The sequence below is a fragment of the Enoplosus armatus genome, chromosome 8, assembly GCF_043641665.1.
Source record: "Enoplosus armatus isolate fEnoArm2 chromosome 8, fEnoArm2.hap1, whole genome shotgun sequence".
Lineage (NCBI taxonomy): Eukaryota > Metazoa > Chordata > Actinopteri > Centrarchiformes > Enoplosidae > Enoplosus > Enoplosus armatus.
This window is the reverse complement of record NC_092187.1, coordinates 22,733,200-22,753,331: the sequence shown is the minus strand read 5'-3', so window position 1 is coordinate 22,753,331 and position 20,132 is coordinate 22,733,200. Positions and strand designations below refer to the sequence as shown.

Sequence of the window (20,132 nt, the reverse complement as noted above, 5' to 3'; positions counted from 1 at the left end):
GTGTCAGTTGGTTTCTCTCAATGTGCAGTACTAATACTTATTGACAATATTCACATTGTGTTTGGCTGAGGAGACGTGATTTGATCCCTTTTTTCTTCCACAACTGAACTGTGGAGGTTAGTAGAAGTGAGGGGGGGGCCCGGGATTAGACGACATGAAAGGGGGCAGCTGGACGCCGGTCACCGGGGTATTTTCAGTTATGGCTTTAGGTCACTGTTACAGTGAGTCATCATGCAATGCTGAAGCGTGGCCGGCGCTGGCCTGCCGAGCAGCCACATGAGAGGCTGCACATTCCCCTGCGGACGCACAGACTGTCGGGAGCCCCGGCGGAAGGTTTCGGCTGCAAATAACCAACACTCCTTTGTGGCTGTTTTGACCGCGCTCCACAAACACTAACAACTCAGGGTCCGTACAAAGAGACAAAGACAGATTTAACATCAGACACCACAGGTCATGCTAAAATAAACAACCACACCACCTCCGCCGTGTCGGGCTGTAGCATCGTGGTGACGCATAAACAAATACACAAACTTGCAGACGTGTGTTTTATGCAAAGTCTAGCCAGTAAACTTTATTTTACCATATAATTCTCAAACTCCATTTAGAAATCACCGCTGAAGGAGAGTGTGAATCAAGTCCTGAGTGAGAATGCTACGTCAGTTTCAGTGTCTAACAATAAAAACCGCTTTACTATTTCAGATGGAACTGGAAATTAGAGTAAAATAAGTTTCCAGCCCAAATGACACATCTACAGAACTGAGTCCAACTTTTCCGGTTACTCTCCTTGATGTGATTTTTGACATAAAATGAACTGGACCTGCATAATTTACTAAACTGATTTTGTGCCTTAATTCATTACATATAGCTGTGTGTTATTACATTAAATATTTCTGTTCAGGACATTTTTATGCTGACAATAAATACGTCGGTTAAACTGACTCAGTCTTTGCATCAAACACGTGTAGCAAGTAACACAAACTCTCCCTCTCCGCAAACAGCCTGACCCTGACAAAACTGTCCGCCTTTCACATTTCAAAGTCGAGCTAACAAATTAAAGGAATGAATCCATGTTTGACTCTCTGGTCTAAGCGCAGGCTCAGCTGGATGAAGACAGGGACTCCTTTCTGTTTTCCTGCAGTACATGAGGCCGGAGGCTCCTCTCGGTCTTTAAGAGGTCAGCTTGGAGTAGCTGGGCGGGGAGAAGCGTCTGCGTAGGTACTTGAGGATGTAAAGGGGAAGACAGCTCACCAGCGTGATGACAGTCACCTTCCACAGGAACGATACTGTGGTGATGAAGTATACGTCTGGCACAGATGAAGAGTCAAAGGTCAGATTGAGGTTGTAGGATACAGACATACATTTCTAAGCATCATTTAACGGTTCTGAGTGTCATTTTTGGGCAGTTGACAGTTTTATCATAACTGTAGCTCAACTCATTTCATAATCAAGTCACGTTAAATGTTGGTACTGGCATCGTTATCTCATTTGGTAAAGACCATTCTGACACTGTGTGCCACCCCTCACACAAAATTTAGACAACTGCCCTCCCGTTTGATTTCGGTGATAATCATGCTCCTGCAAGTTTTGCAGGAAGTACAGGAAGTATAACGTTGCCACGGAGACGGTGAGTTAGCTGCAGGCTACAACTTGAGCTCTGTTTTTTTTTTTTTAGTTAGTTTAGTATTAGTACACGTTTGCATTTCGGAAATGGCCAACATTAAAAGTATGCCGATTTAGCTATTTGCAGTTCCTGTTTGCAATGCACCCATGGAGGCACAGACAACGATCACTGGATTACTTTGATGCTGAAGAAAACTTAAAAACGTGATGATTTTAAGTGAAGTTCTGGGGGTATAAGGAATGTCTTTTTTCTATGATTTCTAAGCAAATTTATGGACGTTTGTTTGTACATCGGAAAGTATGAGTCACACCACTTTTAAAAAGAATCATGTCTGTGTGTGTCAGATTTTACTGAGTTATGACACAAATTGCGGCAATCGGGTGCTAAGCTTTGTGTGGGGGTGGCGTGCCTGACAACCTCTACTATAGACTGTCCATGTTAAAAGTGAGTAATAAGTCAAATATAATTTCTCTCAGGGGTTCTTGACAAAACCATATCAGTCCTTGAATGCAGAAGACAGAAAAATTAGTTTCAAACGAATTTCCTTGGAAAATGTCCAAAGAAGTGTATAAACTGCACATGCAACAGAAGAACAGCCTTTTAAATCTATTCCAGTCTGACTTCAAGAGGGAGGAAAAGTGTCCAAAAAGGGTAAACTTGACCACATGCCAGTCATGACCCTCAGCGGTCGAGATTGTAGGCTGAAAATGGAGCTCCACACCCCACATAAAGCTGAAAATAAAGGCCTGGAAGGCCCTCGGTTAGAGTACTGTATATGTCACGAGTCTTAATATGGTTCAACTAAAACTGGCTGTTTTTTGCCAGCTCAAGTAAATAAATGTCCAACAGCCTGGAAACATGCAGGCTGTAATGGAGTAATATAAACACTAACAATACAAACGTCTTCTGCTATAAAAGTTGTTTATGTTTCATGAATCGGTTTCTATCTTTACTGTGATAAACACATGAACCTTGGCAGTCCACAGGAAACAGGACGGTTGGCATTTCCTCTTTGATACTACAGTATGCCTGAGCCTCGTCCACACCAGGACAATTTGTCAATGCACTCACCTTTAGCCTTCCTCATATCCAGCATACCAAAGCTTATTGTACACCAGAGGCATAATATGAATAAGCAGGTCCCTCTTACGCACTATTTCAAGGTCAGCAAACGCACAATAACATCTATCAGTGAAATGAATGCAGACTGCATTCGTTTTCTCGTTTGAATGAGACACGCTGCTACAGGTTCAGAGTCGCCTCCTGTGTGGGTGAAATGTGAGATTATGTACGCGTGTTTGTGTTCACTCACCTATGAACTCGTGCAGGAAGACGAGTGAGGCGACGTAACAGGCCAAGCTCAGGAGCTCGCCGACTATCATGAGCCAGTGCCACGTCTGAATGGTCAGGGCCACCATCAGCAGCTCAGTCAGGATGAGAGAGGTGAAGGAAATGGCAACAATATGGACGAACTCTGACTCGAAGAGCAGCATCGCCCCGTACATGATGATGCTCCCTGCGGAGGTAAAAGAGGATACAACCTGAGAGTGAGACCAACACTTCACAGGAATGAACAGCAACATTTAACCAGTAGATCTTTAGCCTGGAAAAAGTGTGACTGAAATACTATCCTGCAGGATCAGAACTACGTAGGCCTGAAACTATGAGTCAAAACCATGAGAAAAATCAAGCTGTATACTTTTCCTTCACCTCCAATCAGTTCTATATTTTATCTTGGTGCACATTTAATCATTTATCTATTTCCTTTTCCCGTTGCCCTCTCCACATTTCTAATTCTCCTCATGCTTATATGATTATGGGGTGGGCATGTCCAGAGATTAGTCCAGGATGTGGGTGTGTGTCTAGCATCAATGATGAACACAGACTGGAGTAAATGAGAGGACTGTGTTGCTTGCTAGCTTACCTGAAAACACTAGTAGTCAAACACACTGAGCAGAGCACACCAGCAGCTAACATTCATCAGAGCTAACTTTGTTAGCGTTATATGATTCAGCTACTGCTACAAGAGCTAATATAGTGATGCTACAGCAGGATGCAGTACAGTAGGCTATATGGATGATTAACGTTACGTGCACCAGCTGGTGTAGATTGATGGAAGTTAGCTGGAGCTAGGTAGCTTACTGAAAAGGCTGCTGCTGAGCGTGTTTATCTACCCGTGTTTTTAACTAAATTAGCCAGCCACACAGTCCTCTCCATTGCTTCATTAATGTTAAACAGACACGTTTTTCCTTATTTGCATATCTTTTCTCACAATTCTTTTAAAAATCTTCGACCTGGCACAAACAATCGTGTACCTGAAATGATTTAATCGCCTTGAACATCCCACAGAAGCTACAGTAGAAGAAACTGTGAGTAAAGTGATACCAACATACAGAGAAGTGGTTTGGAAAACAGGCCCCATTACTTGGAGATATACAGTAGCTTGAGATCAGTAGTAAAATGGGCCGTTAATGTTTTGACAGTAATAGATAAAAGGTTTCGGGGCGTAGCTTATGATGCCCCTGTAAACGTCTTTTCACTACAAATGGTCCATGTCGGAAAGTTACCTCAGGCTTTTCTGACACACAGAAATAAATCCTACAGAAATTAAGAAGAAAGTGTGTGGGCTGTTAAAGAGTACTGTGTCACGAAGCTCAGCCAGATACCTTCTTTTATCTTTGTTTTTCGGGGTTTGATTTGTCTGTCTGCCTAAATTAGACATCTGATCTTCATCTTGGTGTCTGATCTGACGCCTTGTACATCTGCAAACGACTAGAGCAAAAATGTGGCCTAAAATACTGTTTGAACGCTCCAAAACTGCTGAGTCTTTGTATGTAAAGTGGTGCCTCTATGATACAGTATGTTTGCAGTGTATGTTGACCTTACAACATGTGTTTGTGTGTACCGTTGTATTTAGGTTATTATAAGTATATCTCTTACTTCAGCAGTTTGTTTAAACTGTTCCTTACCTTGATAGATACTTATTAAGACCCATATTAGAAATGTCTTGAAAGAAAGTGGTCGACCCTGTGGAAAGAAATCAGACATAAAATTCACCATTTTTCAAACACATTTCTGTATATCATATTTGGCTGCACTGTAAGACTTTTTGTAAGAACATTCATGAAATACCTTCAAGAGATCTTTGTACAATTCCGGATATAACATTGCCACCTCTGACTTAACATCTTTGTCCAACACCAGAGAGAAAACAGGGAACATGGTGTAGATAGTGGAGTAGCTGAAACAGAGAAATCCGTGTGACCTCAGTGTGGGGAACATGCTCCCAATAAAATGGCACACATTTCATTGTTCGATTCAGCAGTGAAATGCATCAGTCCAATAGACAATGCTTTCATATTTTCCCCTTCTCGCATTTCAACAGCGCTTTAACACAGAGGAAATGCCAGGGAAACAAGGCAGTCAAATGCTCTCTTGATAAGTCATCGCCATTCAGAGTTTGTATCTCACCCAATAGTAAGGAATCCTTGGTAGAGAGGGACTGAAGCAAAGAAGAAAACTGAGGAGAAGACCGCCTAGGGAAACACAAAAAGAAGAACCGAGAAAGTCACTGTGCCATCATTTATTCTTCTTTTCATATCAATACTCAAATGGAACTACAGATGACAATGGAAGAAATCAGGGGCATCGCTTTCCAAATGCTACAAACTGAAATAAGAGAGTCCATTTAGATCACAGAAATAGGAGGAAATGAAAGATACAGTATTAATCTGGCATGGTAGATCAAAAAGTAACCACTAATCAATTAGCTAAATCCCACACAGAAAATGCAATAATCCTCATTCTGCCGCGGCGATACTGTCAAAGAAAATCAAACTTCACCGACTAATTCTAGCATGCGTCTTCAACATACGCATGATGCCAATACTGAGCTGTCAACTAGTCAGCCTGACATCCAGGCAGGTCACAGCTGCGGCTGCGGTTGGTGTTAATGTGTGGAGGGCCTCCCTGAAACCCCAAAGTCCATGATGCAGTGAGTCACGGGCTGTCCCTCCATGGCGGGGGCTGAGGTTGGACTGGGATATGGGAACTGGATTGGGGACGGTGTTGGGTGTGTGTGTGTGTGTGTGGAGGGGGGCGGCTCAGAAGGGCACCACGAGCCCACTCCTCTGAGTCATCATGCACCCCACCCTTCCATGACCACCCCTGAAACTTCTCCCTGCCTCGCCCCGATCATTTCCTCCTCACATTTAGATTTTAGGTGTTTAAACTTCAAGATAGCATGCATTCTTTTTCATTTTACAGTATTTTATGATTGCTTTGCCTCAATGTTTCAATGTGCAAGATAATGCTGTCCTCATATACAAACAGCAAAACACTAAATCACATGCTTCAGCATATATTATACTCATATTATAGTATATAGTGTCATTTTAAGTTTCAATGTTTATTACTAAATGTACTGTACAGATCACTCACCTTGTATGAATGTGGGATTTCCTTTAGTGTGAGGACAGACTCTAGACATGCTTCAATCTAGAGTCTGACTTTATATGCTTTACATATTTTATATGTTTACAGTAATACAGCATATTCGATCATTCATAATTCTAACTTCAAATCATTCCACTTACTTATTTCTGCATAGATTGTGCTTTTTTCTCATTACCATTTTATAATCAAGAGGAAATCATCACTACAGACTGTTTTGATGAGTTAGTTACCTAGTTACAGTTTGACAGCCATATTTTCTATTTTAAAATGCAACAAGGATTAAACTTGTAAACTGTTTGATGCTCTGCTAGCCTTAGTATGTGAGGTATTACCTAATTTCTGTTACAGATGCTTTCATTTTGTGGGACTTTGAGGCCAAAATGAGTGCAGACGTTGGTGGTCAAAGTTTTGCAAATTGATAATCTGTAAAATACTTGTAATCCAAAAGGTAAAATTTCAACATGACTGATGAACACAAATGGCACCATGTTTTAATTGGACTGTACCTGCATGGTGCTGATGCACAGGCTCCTGTGGATGACAAACTGGCTGAGGGCTGCAGACCTTTTGTAGCTGTTCCGACCGTGGACCATGAGGAGACGGCCTAAATGTTTGAACTGAGTCACAGAGAAGTCGGCAGCCAACGAGGCCTGCTTTCCTTCCTGTCAAACATGCAGCACAGAGGGCAGTGAGGACAAGCTACAAGAAGTCCTTGCTGACCTGAAAAGCAGGCTTTTGGGTGTTTCATTATGAATTGATCGTACAGTGACAGATATATAGCAAGAAACACAAAAATCAGACTGAAGGTGGACAAATACTCCCTGCAAACATGGCATTAGTAAAAATAATAATAAAAAAAATCAGGAATTCTTCCGGCATCAGATCTGCAGATTCTAATAAAGCATGGAAATACAAAAACTGGAGTACGTCTGCAACATATATGATTTTCATTACTGATTATTCTGATGATAATTTTGTCAATTAGTCAATTAATTGTTTGGTCTGTAAAACGCCAATCACAATTTCCCAAAGCCCAAGTTGAAATATTCAGACTGCTTGTTTTGTCCAACATGAAATTCAGTTCACTGTCACAGAAGACTCAGAAAATCTGGAAATATTCACATTTGTGAACCAGAGAATTTTTTGGCATTTTGGCTTAAAAAATTACTTAATCAATATTATTCAATCATCAAAATTGCTGTTAACAAGTCTTGTCTAACAAGTTTTATTTTCTGTCATAAAATGGGGGCTTATGTGCCGGACTACTTCTTGGCCGAGAGCACACAGACTTCCTGGAAAACCATCAGAGACTTCGGTAAGTCTCTGCTTCCGGCCAGGAAGTATTTCCACACACAACCTCGAGTAGAACGACAAAATTGTTGTGTTTACACTTACGTTTTTGTACGGATCACACAAACAAGACATAACATGTTAATTAGTGAGCTTTAGAGGTGCTAGGAGGTACAATTTGTTACCCTTGTTCAGAGCCAGGCTAGCAGTTTCCCCGTTTCCAGTCTTTGTGCTAAGCTAAGCTAAGCTAAGCAGCGGTTCTCAACAAACTCTTCGCATGAGAGCAAGAAAGGGAATAAGCGAATTTCCCCAAAAGTCAAAACATTTCTACAACTAGTATCATTGCTGACACATGTATGAGGTCCATGTCTGAGCAAACCAGCCATCTAGACCGGGAATTTACAAAGAGAACCATGAGAAGCACAAGAGGCTGGCTGATGAGAGACTCTTACTTTTACTTAAGCACAAAAGCATCCTGTCATCTTTGTTTCCTCTACTCAGACAATAGACCCTCATGGAGAGGAATCATCTGTGTGCCCGTCTCTCTACATGTCTCTGAACGTGAGAGAGATCTTGACAGGAAACACAAAGCAAAAATCTGTGAGAGCGGCACGTCAATGTGAGGCGATGACATGGAGAGAGTCTTACTTTTCCCTCCACTCCCACGCCACAGTCGGCTTCCTGGATCATGCTGACATCGTTTCCTCCATCCCCTAAGAGAAAACAAAAGCCATGGAGGTGTCAGGATTCACATCAGTGACTCACCAATACAAACTGTTAGTGACAGTATCGTGTGTGTCTGTGTGTGTGAATGTCACCAGACACTCCCTTAATTTGGCCTGATTAAGAGATCAGAACTACAACCAAAGAAAGGAAAATGACATGTCTGTTTGGAATTTGCCAGATAAAGGGTGAGATAAAGGGGCTGGGTGGCTGAATTTGACAGAAAAACAAAATAGTAATAAAAATATCTTTCCAATAAGACAATAAAATCACATTAAAATGTTCAGGTTGATTGATGTTCAATTCAGTGAGTTGTGTTCCACTCCTCACATGTGTGAAAGAAGAAGCTCAGTGATTAATTTAATTAGTTTATGTTACAAGTTTCTAGCCCTCGTGATCATCATCATACATACATCATCATAAATAGTATCTTATCATTAATGCACATTTAAATCAGCTCTGCTTAATTGTGGCATTTTATCAATGACCATACTGGGAGTGCTGGTGAGATGAGTAGAAGTGAGGTTTGTGGCTGAAACAGATAAATATGTTTTGAGGGGGATTTGGAGAAAGGAAAGAAGTTGTTGAATGTTAAAACCCACAGTAAACCCACTGCCCCCCCATGAAAAAGCTGCTGGACAGTTGCTATTTTCAACTCACCTACAGCACAGGTGAGTTTGCCTGTGCGCTCCTGCAGCAGCCGGACTATCTGAGCCTTCTGAGTGGGGGTACATCGGCAGCAAACCACAGCGGGACACTGACATGCAAGCTCCATGAACTCATACTCATAGTATTTCAGACAAACCTGCAAGAAACCCACCAGAACAGACGGGTGAGCAACTTAGGCCACCGCATATAACTGATCTCAACTGTGGATCTTTAACACCTCAACTTAAGTTACAGTTTAACTCCTACTGCGGTTTAGAAAGTGACTTTAACCACAGATACCACTTCCAGAGATGCTTCAGAGGCAGCGATATTATCATGCATCCCACAGAAAACATGTCAGAGTTTCATAAGGAGAGACAAGTCAGTGGGAGGAGGGTTAAACACACACAGATGCACTCAGAGTTTACCTCAAGCGAGTCCCCCGATATCACCAGCGCGCAGTCGTGTTTTCTCCTGAAAGCGTTGAGCTCCAGGTGGGCTTCCCCTCGTGTTGTCACCTATGGCAATAGCAACCACATTTATAAATGTACGCATATGCAAGCAAGCACACACTATCAAGGATGGCAATCTGTCAGCTTTTGCACCCTGATTGTTATCAGAGCGGTAGATTTTAAGAATGGCAGCTCATTTCCCTCCAGCTGCATTGACAGCAGACGTTAGAGAAACGAAATACCTGCCAAAAGCATCCAACTAACTAAATGATGAACTGATAAGGCCGGAGGATATGACTGAAATAAATGTCACAATATTAAACTGAGTATTTTTCCCATATCAATAGGGACCGATCAAACATTTTCTCTCACGATAGCTAAAATTTGTATAACTCTACTGACTGCATGGAAATTATTGGGATCATCTATGCATTATGTTAACATGGGGCTGTAACTTGAACTGGAAGACGTTCATACACCACCACCCTTTAAAGTGTGTGCATATTCTAATTATATTGTTGTAGGGTTGTTATGATGGATCAACCTCTGTTACAGTTTTTAGCTCAACGAAGCAGAAATGAAATGAAATGAATGTATAATGTAATAACGGTAATGTCTGGCCGTTACCAGATACGCTTCAAAAAGTTCAATTGGAATGGGAAACTGGGAAATGAGAAAATATACTGTATTATAAAATCAACTGAGGTTCCTAACAATTGTGTCAGGTTCAAATATAGACTTAAAGATTCCCCAAAAATGCAGCACTGACAAGGCATGGTGTTAATCCGTCAACAACAGTTATGCTCTGGAATGAATATCCTTTAACCGCTGACTATTCATACGTCAATCCAGATCAGGCCATTGGTGGCCACCAGGAAACTAATCCAGATGTATGTGTTGCAGGCCCAGTCAGCACTCCCCCGTCCACTGGGACAGAGGTTTTCAAGCCGTGCCAACCATTGTTATTCTCTTCCAGTAACCGCAGTCGTACGCAAGTTGTAACCTTCCTATATGGCAGGCGCTCCTTCTGCTCTGGCATGGGTCCAGAGGGGAAGGCAGAAGGGGACTATCAAAGCGGCGAGAAAGCCCAAAACCTGCAAAACAAATTAGGAAGTGAGCCCTCTGCATGTTCCCTCTGGGAGTGGTTCAGCTGGTTTCTCCTCTCTGTTTGAGCGAAGGCCTGTTTGTTCTCTTTGACAGTGGCTTGGATGCTTTCACTGGTGGGAGGTGATTTATTCAGCTGTGGATGCTGGCTTGGGCTGCATGCGTAGTTGTGTGGGGCTGCATGACCACTAGCTAATGGGCCTTGGTCGCACAGAGAATGGATGCCCGTGGGTCGATGGAGTCAGGAAACTGTCAGTGTTGCATTGAACTGGGATGAACCCTGTGGGACTAAAATCAACTATTACCCACTTCATATGCATATAAAAGGAAAAGGCCCTCGTCCTGCACTTACGGGTCTGAAGATATGGATGTCCTGGTTGCGGGTGATCAGATGGGCGTTCTTAGCCGTGCATGTGGCCGTTTCAAGCTTGTCTCCGGTCAGCATCCAAACCTACACAGAAACCAGCAAAGATCATGTTTGGATTCATTAGAAACACTGATGTTTGAAGAGAAATTCCACTCAAACCTGTGACTACGTGAAACAAACTGGTTCCATAATCTCTCTGTTAAATCAGTTAATAAAAGCTCAGTTCCAGGGATCAAAGACTCTAATCACTGACTTAATCAAGCAACCTGTAACTGCTCTGTCTGGGAGCCACAGTGTGTGAACTTATCTTATGATCAAACATGGTTTACTTAATTGTACTTGTGCTTCAAACAGAAGACATCACATAGATTGGTATCACAGCATATCACGACCGTTTTGGATGTTGCTTAAAGAGGGTAATCGCAGAGAATTTAAATGGTTGATTCACCCAAATTACAAAAGAAGATTTCTTAACTGTAGTGGTTTTGGGTTTTATTTGCTCGGGTCTCGAGATATTCATCCCAGAGATTTCTGCCACCACTCAGATTCAATGGAGATGAATGGAATTTCATTTCTGATGTTCACAGCACTGAAACAACTACATTAAAAACTTCAGCAGTGACATGTCTTTCTTCTACTCTGGAGAACCCACAGAACCCCATTCATTTTTCAAATGCTGTGAGCAGCTGAAATGAAATTACATTCACTTCCACTGTACTGGGGTGGAGACAGAAATCTCAGAAACAGGTATCTCAAAACCTGAGCAGATAAAACTAAACTATTGGCACTGCCAGATGCCACTGAAGCTAAGTGAGAACATTTGGGATTTTGGGCGAACCGACCCTTTAAATTAGGCCAACTTTCCCAACAGTGACTCATCAGCTTTCTGGTTTCCTTGCACAAAACCAAATGCTCATTTTCATAAAAATGTGGTCTAATGGTTTATATCAACCATCTGAAGTGTACTAATCAACAACCACTTTCCATATAATTCATTCAAATTCACTATAGCCTTGGTTTTTATACTTAAAGGAGGCACTTGGATGAGGCTCGTTCATGTAGGTAGATATGAAAAACATATGTAGTTGTCTTGTTTCTATGTTTTGTTTCTTTAGTTTGTTGCTACTGTGAGCTATGAGGCCGTCTGCCCCCCAGACCTTGATGCCTGCGTTGCGGAGGATCTCCAGGGTGGGCCTGACATCCGTCTGGAGCTGGTCCTCCACCCCAGTCAGACACAGCAGCTCCATCTCCATCTCTAGACTCTCAATCACCGTGGCCACCTTCAGAGAGCGGTCGTGGACGCTGAGCTTGGCCTGGACGTACCGTGCCTGGGGAGCGAGAGAGGGATGGGAATATTTCGAGCGGGAGGAGATTAAATTAGTATAAATAAGGTAGAATCATTGCAAGAAGGGACACAGCAAGGAATAGAAGGAGAAAATATCAATATGGCCACCAGCTGTGGAAGTCATGACAAACTTAGAGAAAAGTATACACAACTGCCACAGGGATGCCTCAACTCAACTTGCAACCTACACAGAGATTGAACTGTGTGCAGCATAAACAGCATGAAACTTCCATATAAGATATCAAAGTTTCAGTTTAAATACAAACTACCAGGCATTTGCTTGCAAGCAGCCCTTAAAGCTACTATGTTTTAGAAAGCTGGAAATAGAGAACAGACATGATCAATTGGTTAACGCCCATCTTCAGTGCTCCAGCTCCATGGCAATTTGCGAGTGAGATAAAGCAAAAACAATCTGAGTGTGACTCATACAGGAACACAAACTCTGTGTGTGACTCAGTTGGTGACTCACTGCTGCCCACCAGCTCTGCTCACACAATTATACACTTCAGTAATGGGCCTGGGGCTGAAGACTGTAGGGGAGACAACCCTGCCCTGCTCAAACAATGAGTGGGGCCTGGGTGTTCGTGCGTGGGAGGGTGGGGTATATGGACTGGACCCTCTAATTACCCAACAACACACGCTTTGACATTTAGAAATACTCAACATGCCTGCATAAAATATCATTCTGCATTTGTTTGAGTGTAATTTGAGATATGGAACACACTGTTGATGTTTCTGCGGTTTACCAGCTATAACAGCTTTATTAAACATAAGCCAGACAAAATAAATGTGTAAATTGTGTGTGAGTATTGTCTTGTTCTAGGACGAATCTGAGACCCAGCACCTCAGCTAAGCCTCACACCACTGTGGGTTAATCTTATGAGACGGCGCTTACCTCAAAGTCTTGATACTGCTCCTCTGTCAGGGACTTTTTGGAGACCACAAGGACCCTCAGGCCCTCCCTCGCCATGTTTCCGCACTAGAAAACAGAGTCAGCAACATCTGGATTCAGCAGGTTACAAAGCGTATACGTCTGTGAGTTATTTATAACAGGAATAAAATTGCTGTTGTTACATCTTCATCATGTCTTGTGAAAAAGAAGGAATTCTACCTCCTCTTCCAGCCAGTCATTATACTGGACGATGCCTGCCATCACCACATCAGCACCCTTCATGTAGAAAGTGATCTCTCCTGTAGATTCATCCTAGAAACCAATTAATCCCAGTTTATTCAGCATGAGACATCAATAGGATATAAAAACATCTTACACAAATACCCAAGTCTGTTTCACTCAGAAGGGATTTCCAGTCCATACCCACGTGAGCCAAGGTGCACGTGCACTATTTTATGATTTTGTGTTGCCTAGAAATGCATAATTTATTTTGGTATCCACAAGGGGTTTCAAAAAAGCTTTTGAAAATATTATCATGAGGAAGTCAACTTTCAAAATCCCAGGCTTCCTGAGTTATAGCCCAGCCAACAAAAATAAAGTTAGTCATCAGACTTAGTCAGAGGTCATTAAAGGTGAGGTTTTTCTCAGATAATGTTTAATAGTAATCTGTTTTTCTTTTGTTTGTCTTGTTAAAGCTTGTGTTAAGTCCCAATTGCCCCCCCCCCCCCCCCCTAGCAACAAGCACTGACTTACATTGTAATAGAAAGTAATATTTAAGCAGGTCAAACTAGGAAATCAATTAAATTTCTTTGAAGCACATGAAAAAGCAAAATGCACAACAGCTGCTGCAACGGAAGAGAGCCTTAATCACAAGTAATAAAGTTCTAAATCTTGGCACTCACTCGCACTATGATGCCCATCCTCTTGCTCTCATAGGTGAAGGGGAATATCTGCAGGATGGTGAAGTTCAGTATTTGGCCAGTAGGGGTCCGCAGCTGCATGGAGGACTGGTCTCGTCCCACCAGTGTCAGACCAACACTCTCAGTCCACTGCACCAGCGACACCTACCAACAGCGCATTGTAAAGGCTTCAGTGGGTGGTCATTTTAAAATATATAAGTGAATATAGGTGAATATAATAGCTAACATTTGTTGTTGTTTACCAAATAATAAAACATAATTATTGTTCAGGTACACACAAGAAGAGTCAAAAGTGACCACTGCTTAGAGTTTGTATTATTTTCGTGTTAAAGCCACTATGTCAATATGATTATTGATGATCATTACTTGAATTACAAAGAAAACAGTGAAGGGCACTTTGGGCTGAGTAGGATGTCAAAGAGCACAGTAACCATTCAGCCTTAATCAATGGCTCAAGCATTTTCAGCACTCAAGACTATTGACGGATAAACTAGGGAGATGTCCATTTCTGAACTGAAAATATAGTTTTTGCTCGATCCTTTCTGAAGGACACAACAGATGACATCCATTAATGCTAATGTTAACTTGTGTGTTTGTGGGTCTCTGTGGGGAGACAAAGAGGGGAGATGACATTGCCCAATAACTTCCAGACCAGAAGCCACATCACATACCCAATTCATCATCCATCTTCTGACAGGTCTAATAGCAGAGCGGCCAAATGGACACAGATGAGAGAAAACAACAAAGACTGCCACGTTCCAACTCTAACTTTTAAAAAAAACAACACAGATTTTGTGGTTCTGAAACTATGTATTTTTGGCAATACATGACCATGTAGTCTGACAATGCCTGGCCAGGAGCACTTTAACGTCAGAAAAGCTCTGACTACCGTAATGTTACTCATCCAGGTTGGGAAATATGAAGATGAAGTGTTTAGTCACAGTCTAGAAATTAGTCACTGTCGAGGCATTCTTGGACCTGGTGTCGGCCACAACAGCACCACCTTGTAATAGCAGCATCTGGGTTAGCTGCAGATTTCTAACTGGACTGAATAATGCTGTGTGCTTGACTCAGAACCACCACACGGCTGACATTATGAGCTGAAAAGGTGCCTTGGTGAATCACACATAATATAAGTCATCCTTTTGATTATTATTACTGACATTAATACATGAGCAAAAAAAAAAAAAAAAATCACTTTTTCATGTGCATGTATATATCTTGAAATAGTGACATGTATGTGGCAAAATGTCAGGTTTGACTGCATTGGTAAAAACCATGCATTCAACAGTCACTGACATTGTGTCCATATAGCTCACAGCCAAAACCAGATCTATATTAAGACTTCCTGAAAGCTGTAGGAAAGCAAACTGAATCTAGATTGCATCAAACCGAGACAATGCACCTTTCAGGGCTCAACAACTCCAAGAAAACAGTTTAAATTTTTATCCAGCGTGACCTAAAAGAATAAAACGGCTCAATTTCCTTCCCACAATATAAACCACAGATCTTTAATCACAACAGATGTACTGGGCTCTATTAAAGTATGTTATCAAAGAGGAAATTCAAAAGGGCATAAGTGCAATGGGCTGGGGAGCACATTAAGGAAATCCGTATTTACACCGCAGGAAATGGATCAAGTCAAATTCCGCAGCCCTCTTCCTGATGTTCAAAGAATTCATACTGATCAAGGACATAAATGTGGAATGTTATTTGGCTTGTGAATGTTCGCCCTCAAGTAAGAAAGCAGTGAAGACACTCAAGATAATGGCCTTTACTGAGAAACTCTCCATCTTGAGATCGGAAGTCTGTTCTGTCCTTGAGAAAATTATGTTCAAGTAGATTAAGTGTACATTTCCCAACGGGTCAAGCTGAAGTATATCTACATATAGGTATTTGCCTGTGTGTATTTACGTACGTCATCTGATGGATATACTGCAGCTGTTTGTATAATAAATGTGTGAAACGTTCAAGTCTGCATTTTTGATTCCACACAGATGCAAAAAAGAAGCAGAGCAATAAACTGTTATTGTTTTTAAAGAATAAATCCAGCGAGCCCACCGTGTCTTATTTCTGTTCTTTAATTTTACTTTATTTATTTATTTTACTTACGTCCTCTTTTTAAACATATTTCAATATTTAAACTGTTGTGTCTGCTGGAATTAGAGGTTATATGATAATTATATGATAAAATGTTAAAGATCCCCTCCAGACATGTTTTCAGACACACAAAAATACTCTGCTATGAATAATAATTTGAGTCTGATTGGTACGGTATTTCCAAAAAGAACTTCAATCACCTTGTTAAAATATCTCAAATCCCTCATTGAACAATCCAGAATATATACATATATATTGCATTTCAAAAGTTTAACTGTGTGTGTGCTGAGGGTTTCAAGTTTCCACATCACCTTTGTGTAAGTTGTATATTGGACCACGACTGGCTTTCAAACTAGTTGAGTGTGTGAAAATCATGCTCTTATGTACACGTAAACTCAGATTTAAGGTGAGAACACAGAAACTTCCTCTCTTCAGCAGAGTGAAGTAGCAATAAGTAAATCATATTTTGGACTGGAGGGGGCTTTTAAATCGCTGAGGTTGTTTGTGATATATTTTAGGATTTAGAGCCAAGATAATTGGTACTATTACATTTTCATATCAGCAGATGCCCTGTGGGTTTTGAAGAGTCTACTAAGGAGCATTTAACCCTTATGTTGATAAAAAATAAATACTAAAACTAGAGGAACGTGCATGCGGTTCTGTGTGGCTGGCCATCATACCTCATCTGGGCTGGAAGCCTGGTAGACTCTGCATGTGTCTTCATAATGCTGCTCAGCCTCGGCCTGGTCCGTCACACCATTGGCCTCGTATACGGGTGTCACGTTGTGCACCAGGGCGATGGCCTTCACTGCCTCATGAACTCTACTGCTGATGGTCTTGCGGACCTTAGTGGCCGCCGGAGCCCTGGAGGATGGAAGGTCATGGGTGGGCTGAAGAGAAATAAGGTACAGAAGGTACTGTGATCAAAAGAGGGACATACTGGAATCTGAAAAGAGTTATAACACCTTTTTCTAAAGGGAGTCTTTCTTTGAGGTCAAGGTTTTTCTGAGAGCGCAGCTATTGTAGCCAATAGAACAAATAATCTGTACTGTCCACAAAATGAAGCCGTATGAGTGACTGAAATTTTGTAGTCCTGTTTTTCATTGAAAATGAAACAAGCTGTATGAACACTTGAACTTCTATATACATCAATACACATTCAAAAAGCTAATTTAAGAGATTAGAGATGACTGACTGGGGATGTGTAGGTTTTAGTCTGAGAAACTAGCTGCTTCACTAACCCCAGTTTAAATCATTTGCTGTCATAGTGGTCTGTAAACATAACCAGATGTGTAAAGTAAATATGAACAATTTGCCTCTGTATTGTGGCCTTGCTATTTTTAGAAGGCTGTGCGTTCCAGGGGTTAATGGTAGCGTCATTAAAGAAGTCCGGTCAGTGCTTTGCTTGTGGGCTAATCCTGTTTCCTGCTTCACTAACCTCTGGTGTCAAGGAGGACAAAGAGTGTCATCTGAGGTCAGGAAGCATTCGGCCAAACAATAATCACAAACTGATATGTTTCTTGAAACAATGCTTGTATCTGTTTGTTTTAGCCTTTCCCGGGATTTTGGAATCTCAATCTTTTGTTTTCTGTTTGTTTTCTGAATGTTGTGAGTGAATTTTCAGTAATTTCTTCTCTCTGACAGACACAGAGAAGTGCACAGACTCATGCAAGTATTTTTTATACCTGTGTGTAGGCGCTGAACACATGGCTCTGTACTTCATCCATCGAGTCCATCCCATATGCCACAGTTCCAAGATGCAGCCGCCTGAACACCATTTCATTTTGAGTGAGAGTCCCTGGTAAAGATTACAGTACAGGCATTCAAATAGTGAAATTCCTCCAAAATAAATACAATTGAAACAGTTAAGTTCAAGATTAATTTTAGCATAATGTGCTACATGTGAGACATAATAATTGAGGGCAGAAAATCTGATATTTTAGATGATGATAAATGATAAATGAATCATTCTGGAAACTCTTCTCGTATCAATAACTGGAAGTATTTCTACATCTTCCACAGGTTGGGATTTACAAACAATCGGTTATTTAAAACAGAGTTTGCATGTCACACATGGTGATTGGGGGGAAAAAGCCAGAAGCCCTCCTTTCACTACTACACTACTCACATCCTCCATATCCTCACACTCACTTTAAAAGCATTTTCCGCCAGTATATCAAAAAGACCTCGGGGGCCTCGCACGTACATTAGTCTGACCTGCAGACCCCACCGGCCTTATCATGCTCTGGATGGGGAAATGGCTGATCATTTTATTGGGCATGAGGGCTATAAATCTGACGCGTAACACCTCGCGCCTGAGAAAGTGCACTGGTGGAGGTGTTGCGCTCTAAAAGGTGTGTATGGATGAGAGACTTTGGGCTTTTTTTATGATTTAAGGGTCCAATAAGTAGCAGGTCTCTGGGAGCAGAAACCCCACCATGGAGCAAACCCCCCCCCCCAGGGAAGGAAACAATTTAACTCTGTCCTACTGGATACTTCCTTGGCAAATCCCCAGCACTATAACCACTCATTTTAGTACTCCACACGGTGGCCTCAGTGATTCTTTTGGCCACCCAATCAAGGGTACTTTACTATAAAGTATGCTGCTTTTCACAGCCACTTCCTGCAGTCTAACCTGTTTTGTCAGTCAGCAGGTAGGAGATGCGTCCAAGCTGTTCAGGTATGGTGCTAGCCCTCACCATCGTCCCAGGGATCTTGGAGTCTTTCTTAATCATCCAACTGAAAACCATCTTTCCCATATCCAGATTGACACGCAAACTGCATCAAATAAAAACAGTACATGAGTGCTTTTTAACTCCTTGCATGTAAACACAATGCAACACTGAAGATGATTTTAAAGAAGAGAATCTTAAGTCGCACCTAATGGGCACAATGTGAGAGAAGAGCAGCAGGAAGCGAAAGATCTGGAGGTACCAACGGCCAGCGAAATGCTGGAGGGCCACCATGACCAGTGACAACACCACCAGGGCACCAAACAAGATCTTAGTCAAACAGTTCACTTCCAAGTCAAACAAACCCACCTGCCATGAACAACAGAGGCAAACATTATGAGTCAAGTGAATATAAACAGAAATGGTCTGTGTAAGTGCAATATGTAAGTCTAAGTAAATGAACGCATCAATTAATTAAAAGTTAAATGAATTACATAATTAATCTATTATGGATAAATTCAATCAAAATCCTACAAATAAATACATCCTCATGCAAACTAAATGATCAAATGTTGGTCTTTGGGCTCTGGTTCCCACTACTGTACCTTGTGCCTTGGGTTAGAGGTGTTCATGACGCTGCGCAGCTCCCTGCCTGTGTAAATCACAACCCCCACCACTGTGCCTGGGGCGAGGGAGAGAAAAAGACCAAAACTGCCTCAGGTCGATATAATAAAAGGAACAACATAAAACACAGTATGTCAAGAAGATGTTTCCCAGACTTATAATCTTGGCATGAATAGACTTTTTCAAATGAAGGATGTCATTTGGAATATAGGATGCAGACTTCATATTGCTTGATGGACAACATATGTTAGCGTGGTTTAAAGTGGATTGAGTCTCCTGTGGGAGAAGCACCCTTTCTTTACCATTATGATAAGCTGCCCCTGAGCTATTTATAAACGAGGCAAAATGCCTGACTGCCTCATTACTTTTTCTGTGTGTGTGTTTGGTTAGACATGTCATCAGATCAACAGTTGTGAAGGAAGCCACGCTTCAGCACCGCTCTGTGCGCTAAGGGCAAAGGCTGGTCCTGGTTATTTCCTGGATATTAGCTGCCTCATCGGCAGAACTGCACCGCCAGTCAGATATTTACCAGAGGCAACAACGGTGCTGGCCCACAGGGTGTTCTCAATGCTGAGACTTTCGTTGACTGGCGGGTCCCCATCTTCCTGTAACAGTTGAGACGACAAATATACAGAATGATGAGAGAAGACAGATACCCGTCAAATAATAGCTATCTCATAGGGAGAGACTGTTAGTCAAATCATTACTGTGGTAGTTAAGAGAACCCCGAGAGGACAAATAGTTTTATAGGCTGATCTGATATAAGGCGCTCTTTCTCTCTCTCTGTGCGTGGCTGACCTTGTGCTGCGGTAGTCTTTAAGTTTGTCTGACGGCGTTCATTTAAGACTTTCACCGTGATATAGAAATGTTACTCGGTCCAATCTAGCACGATTGCCGTCATGACCTTTAAGTGAACGCG

At 41.7% G+C, this 20,132-nt stretch overlaps 1 protein-coding gene across 1 annotated transcript in view; it reads right to left on the bottom strand.

The window, feature by feature from the left end:
- Positions 1–1,167: 1,167 nt before the first annotated feature.
- The window catches only part of LOC139288819 (probable phospholipid-transporting ATPase IIA), a 29,232-nt gene continuing 10,267 nt past the window's right edge, over positions 1,168–20,132 (bottom strand). The window contains exons 9-28 of the mRNA XM_070910240.1: positions 19,743–19,818; positions 19,195–19,271; positions 18,798–18,958; positions 18,553–18,695; positions 17,603–17,715; positions 16,598–16,807; positions 13,800–13,961; positions 13,117–13,209; positions 12,901–12,984; positions 11,818–11,988; positions 10,646–10,744; positions 9,166–9,255; positions 8,750–8,894; positions 8,015–8,079; positions 6,583–6,738; positions 5,093–5,157; positions 4,754–4,862; positions 4,591–4,648; positions 2,934–3,137; positions 1,168–1,304 (exon numbers count right to left, since the gene is read on the bottom strand). Coding sequence (XP_070766341.1) covers positions 1,168–1,304; positions 2,934–3,137; positions 4,591–4,648; positions 4,754–4,862; positions 5,093–5,157; positions 6,583–6,738; positions 8,015–8,079; positions 8,750–8,894; positions 9,166–9,255; positions 10,646–10,744; positions 11,818–11,988; positions 12,901–12,984; positions 13,117–13,209; positions 13,800–13,961; positions 16,598–16,807; positions 17,603–17,715; positions 18,553–18,695; positions 18,798–18,958; positions 19,195–19,271; positions 19,743–19,818 — 2,418 coding nt within the window. The remainder of the gene's footprint in view (positions 1,305–2,933; positions 3,138–4,590; positions 4,649–4,753; positions 4,863–5,092; positions 5,158–6,582; positions 6,739–8,014; positions 8,080–8,749; positions 8,895–9,165; positions 9,256–10,645; positions 10,745–11,817; positions 11,989–12,900; positions 12,985–13,116; positions 13,210–13,799; positions 13,962–16,597; positions 16,808–17,602; positions 17,716–18,552; positions 18,696–18,797; positions 18,959–19,194; positions 19,272–19,742; positions 19,819–20,132) is intronic.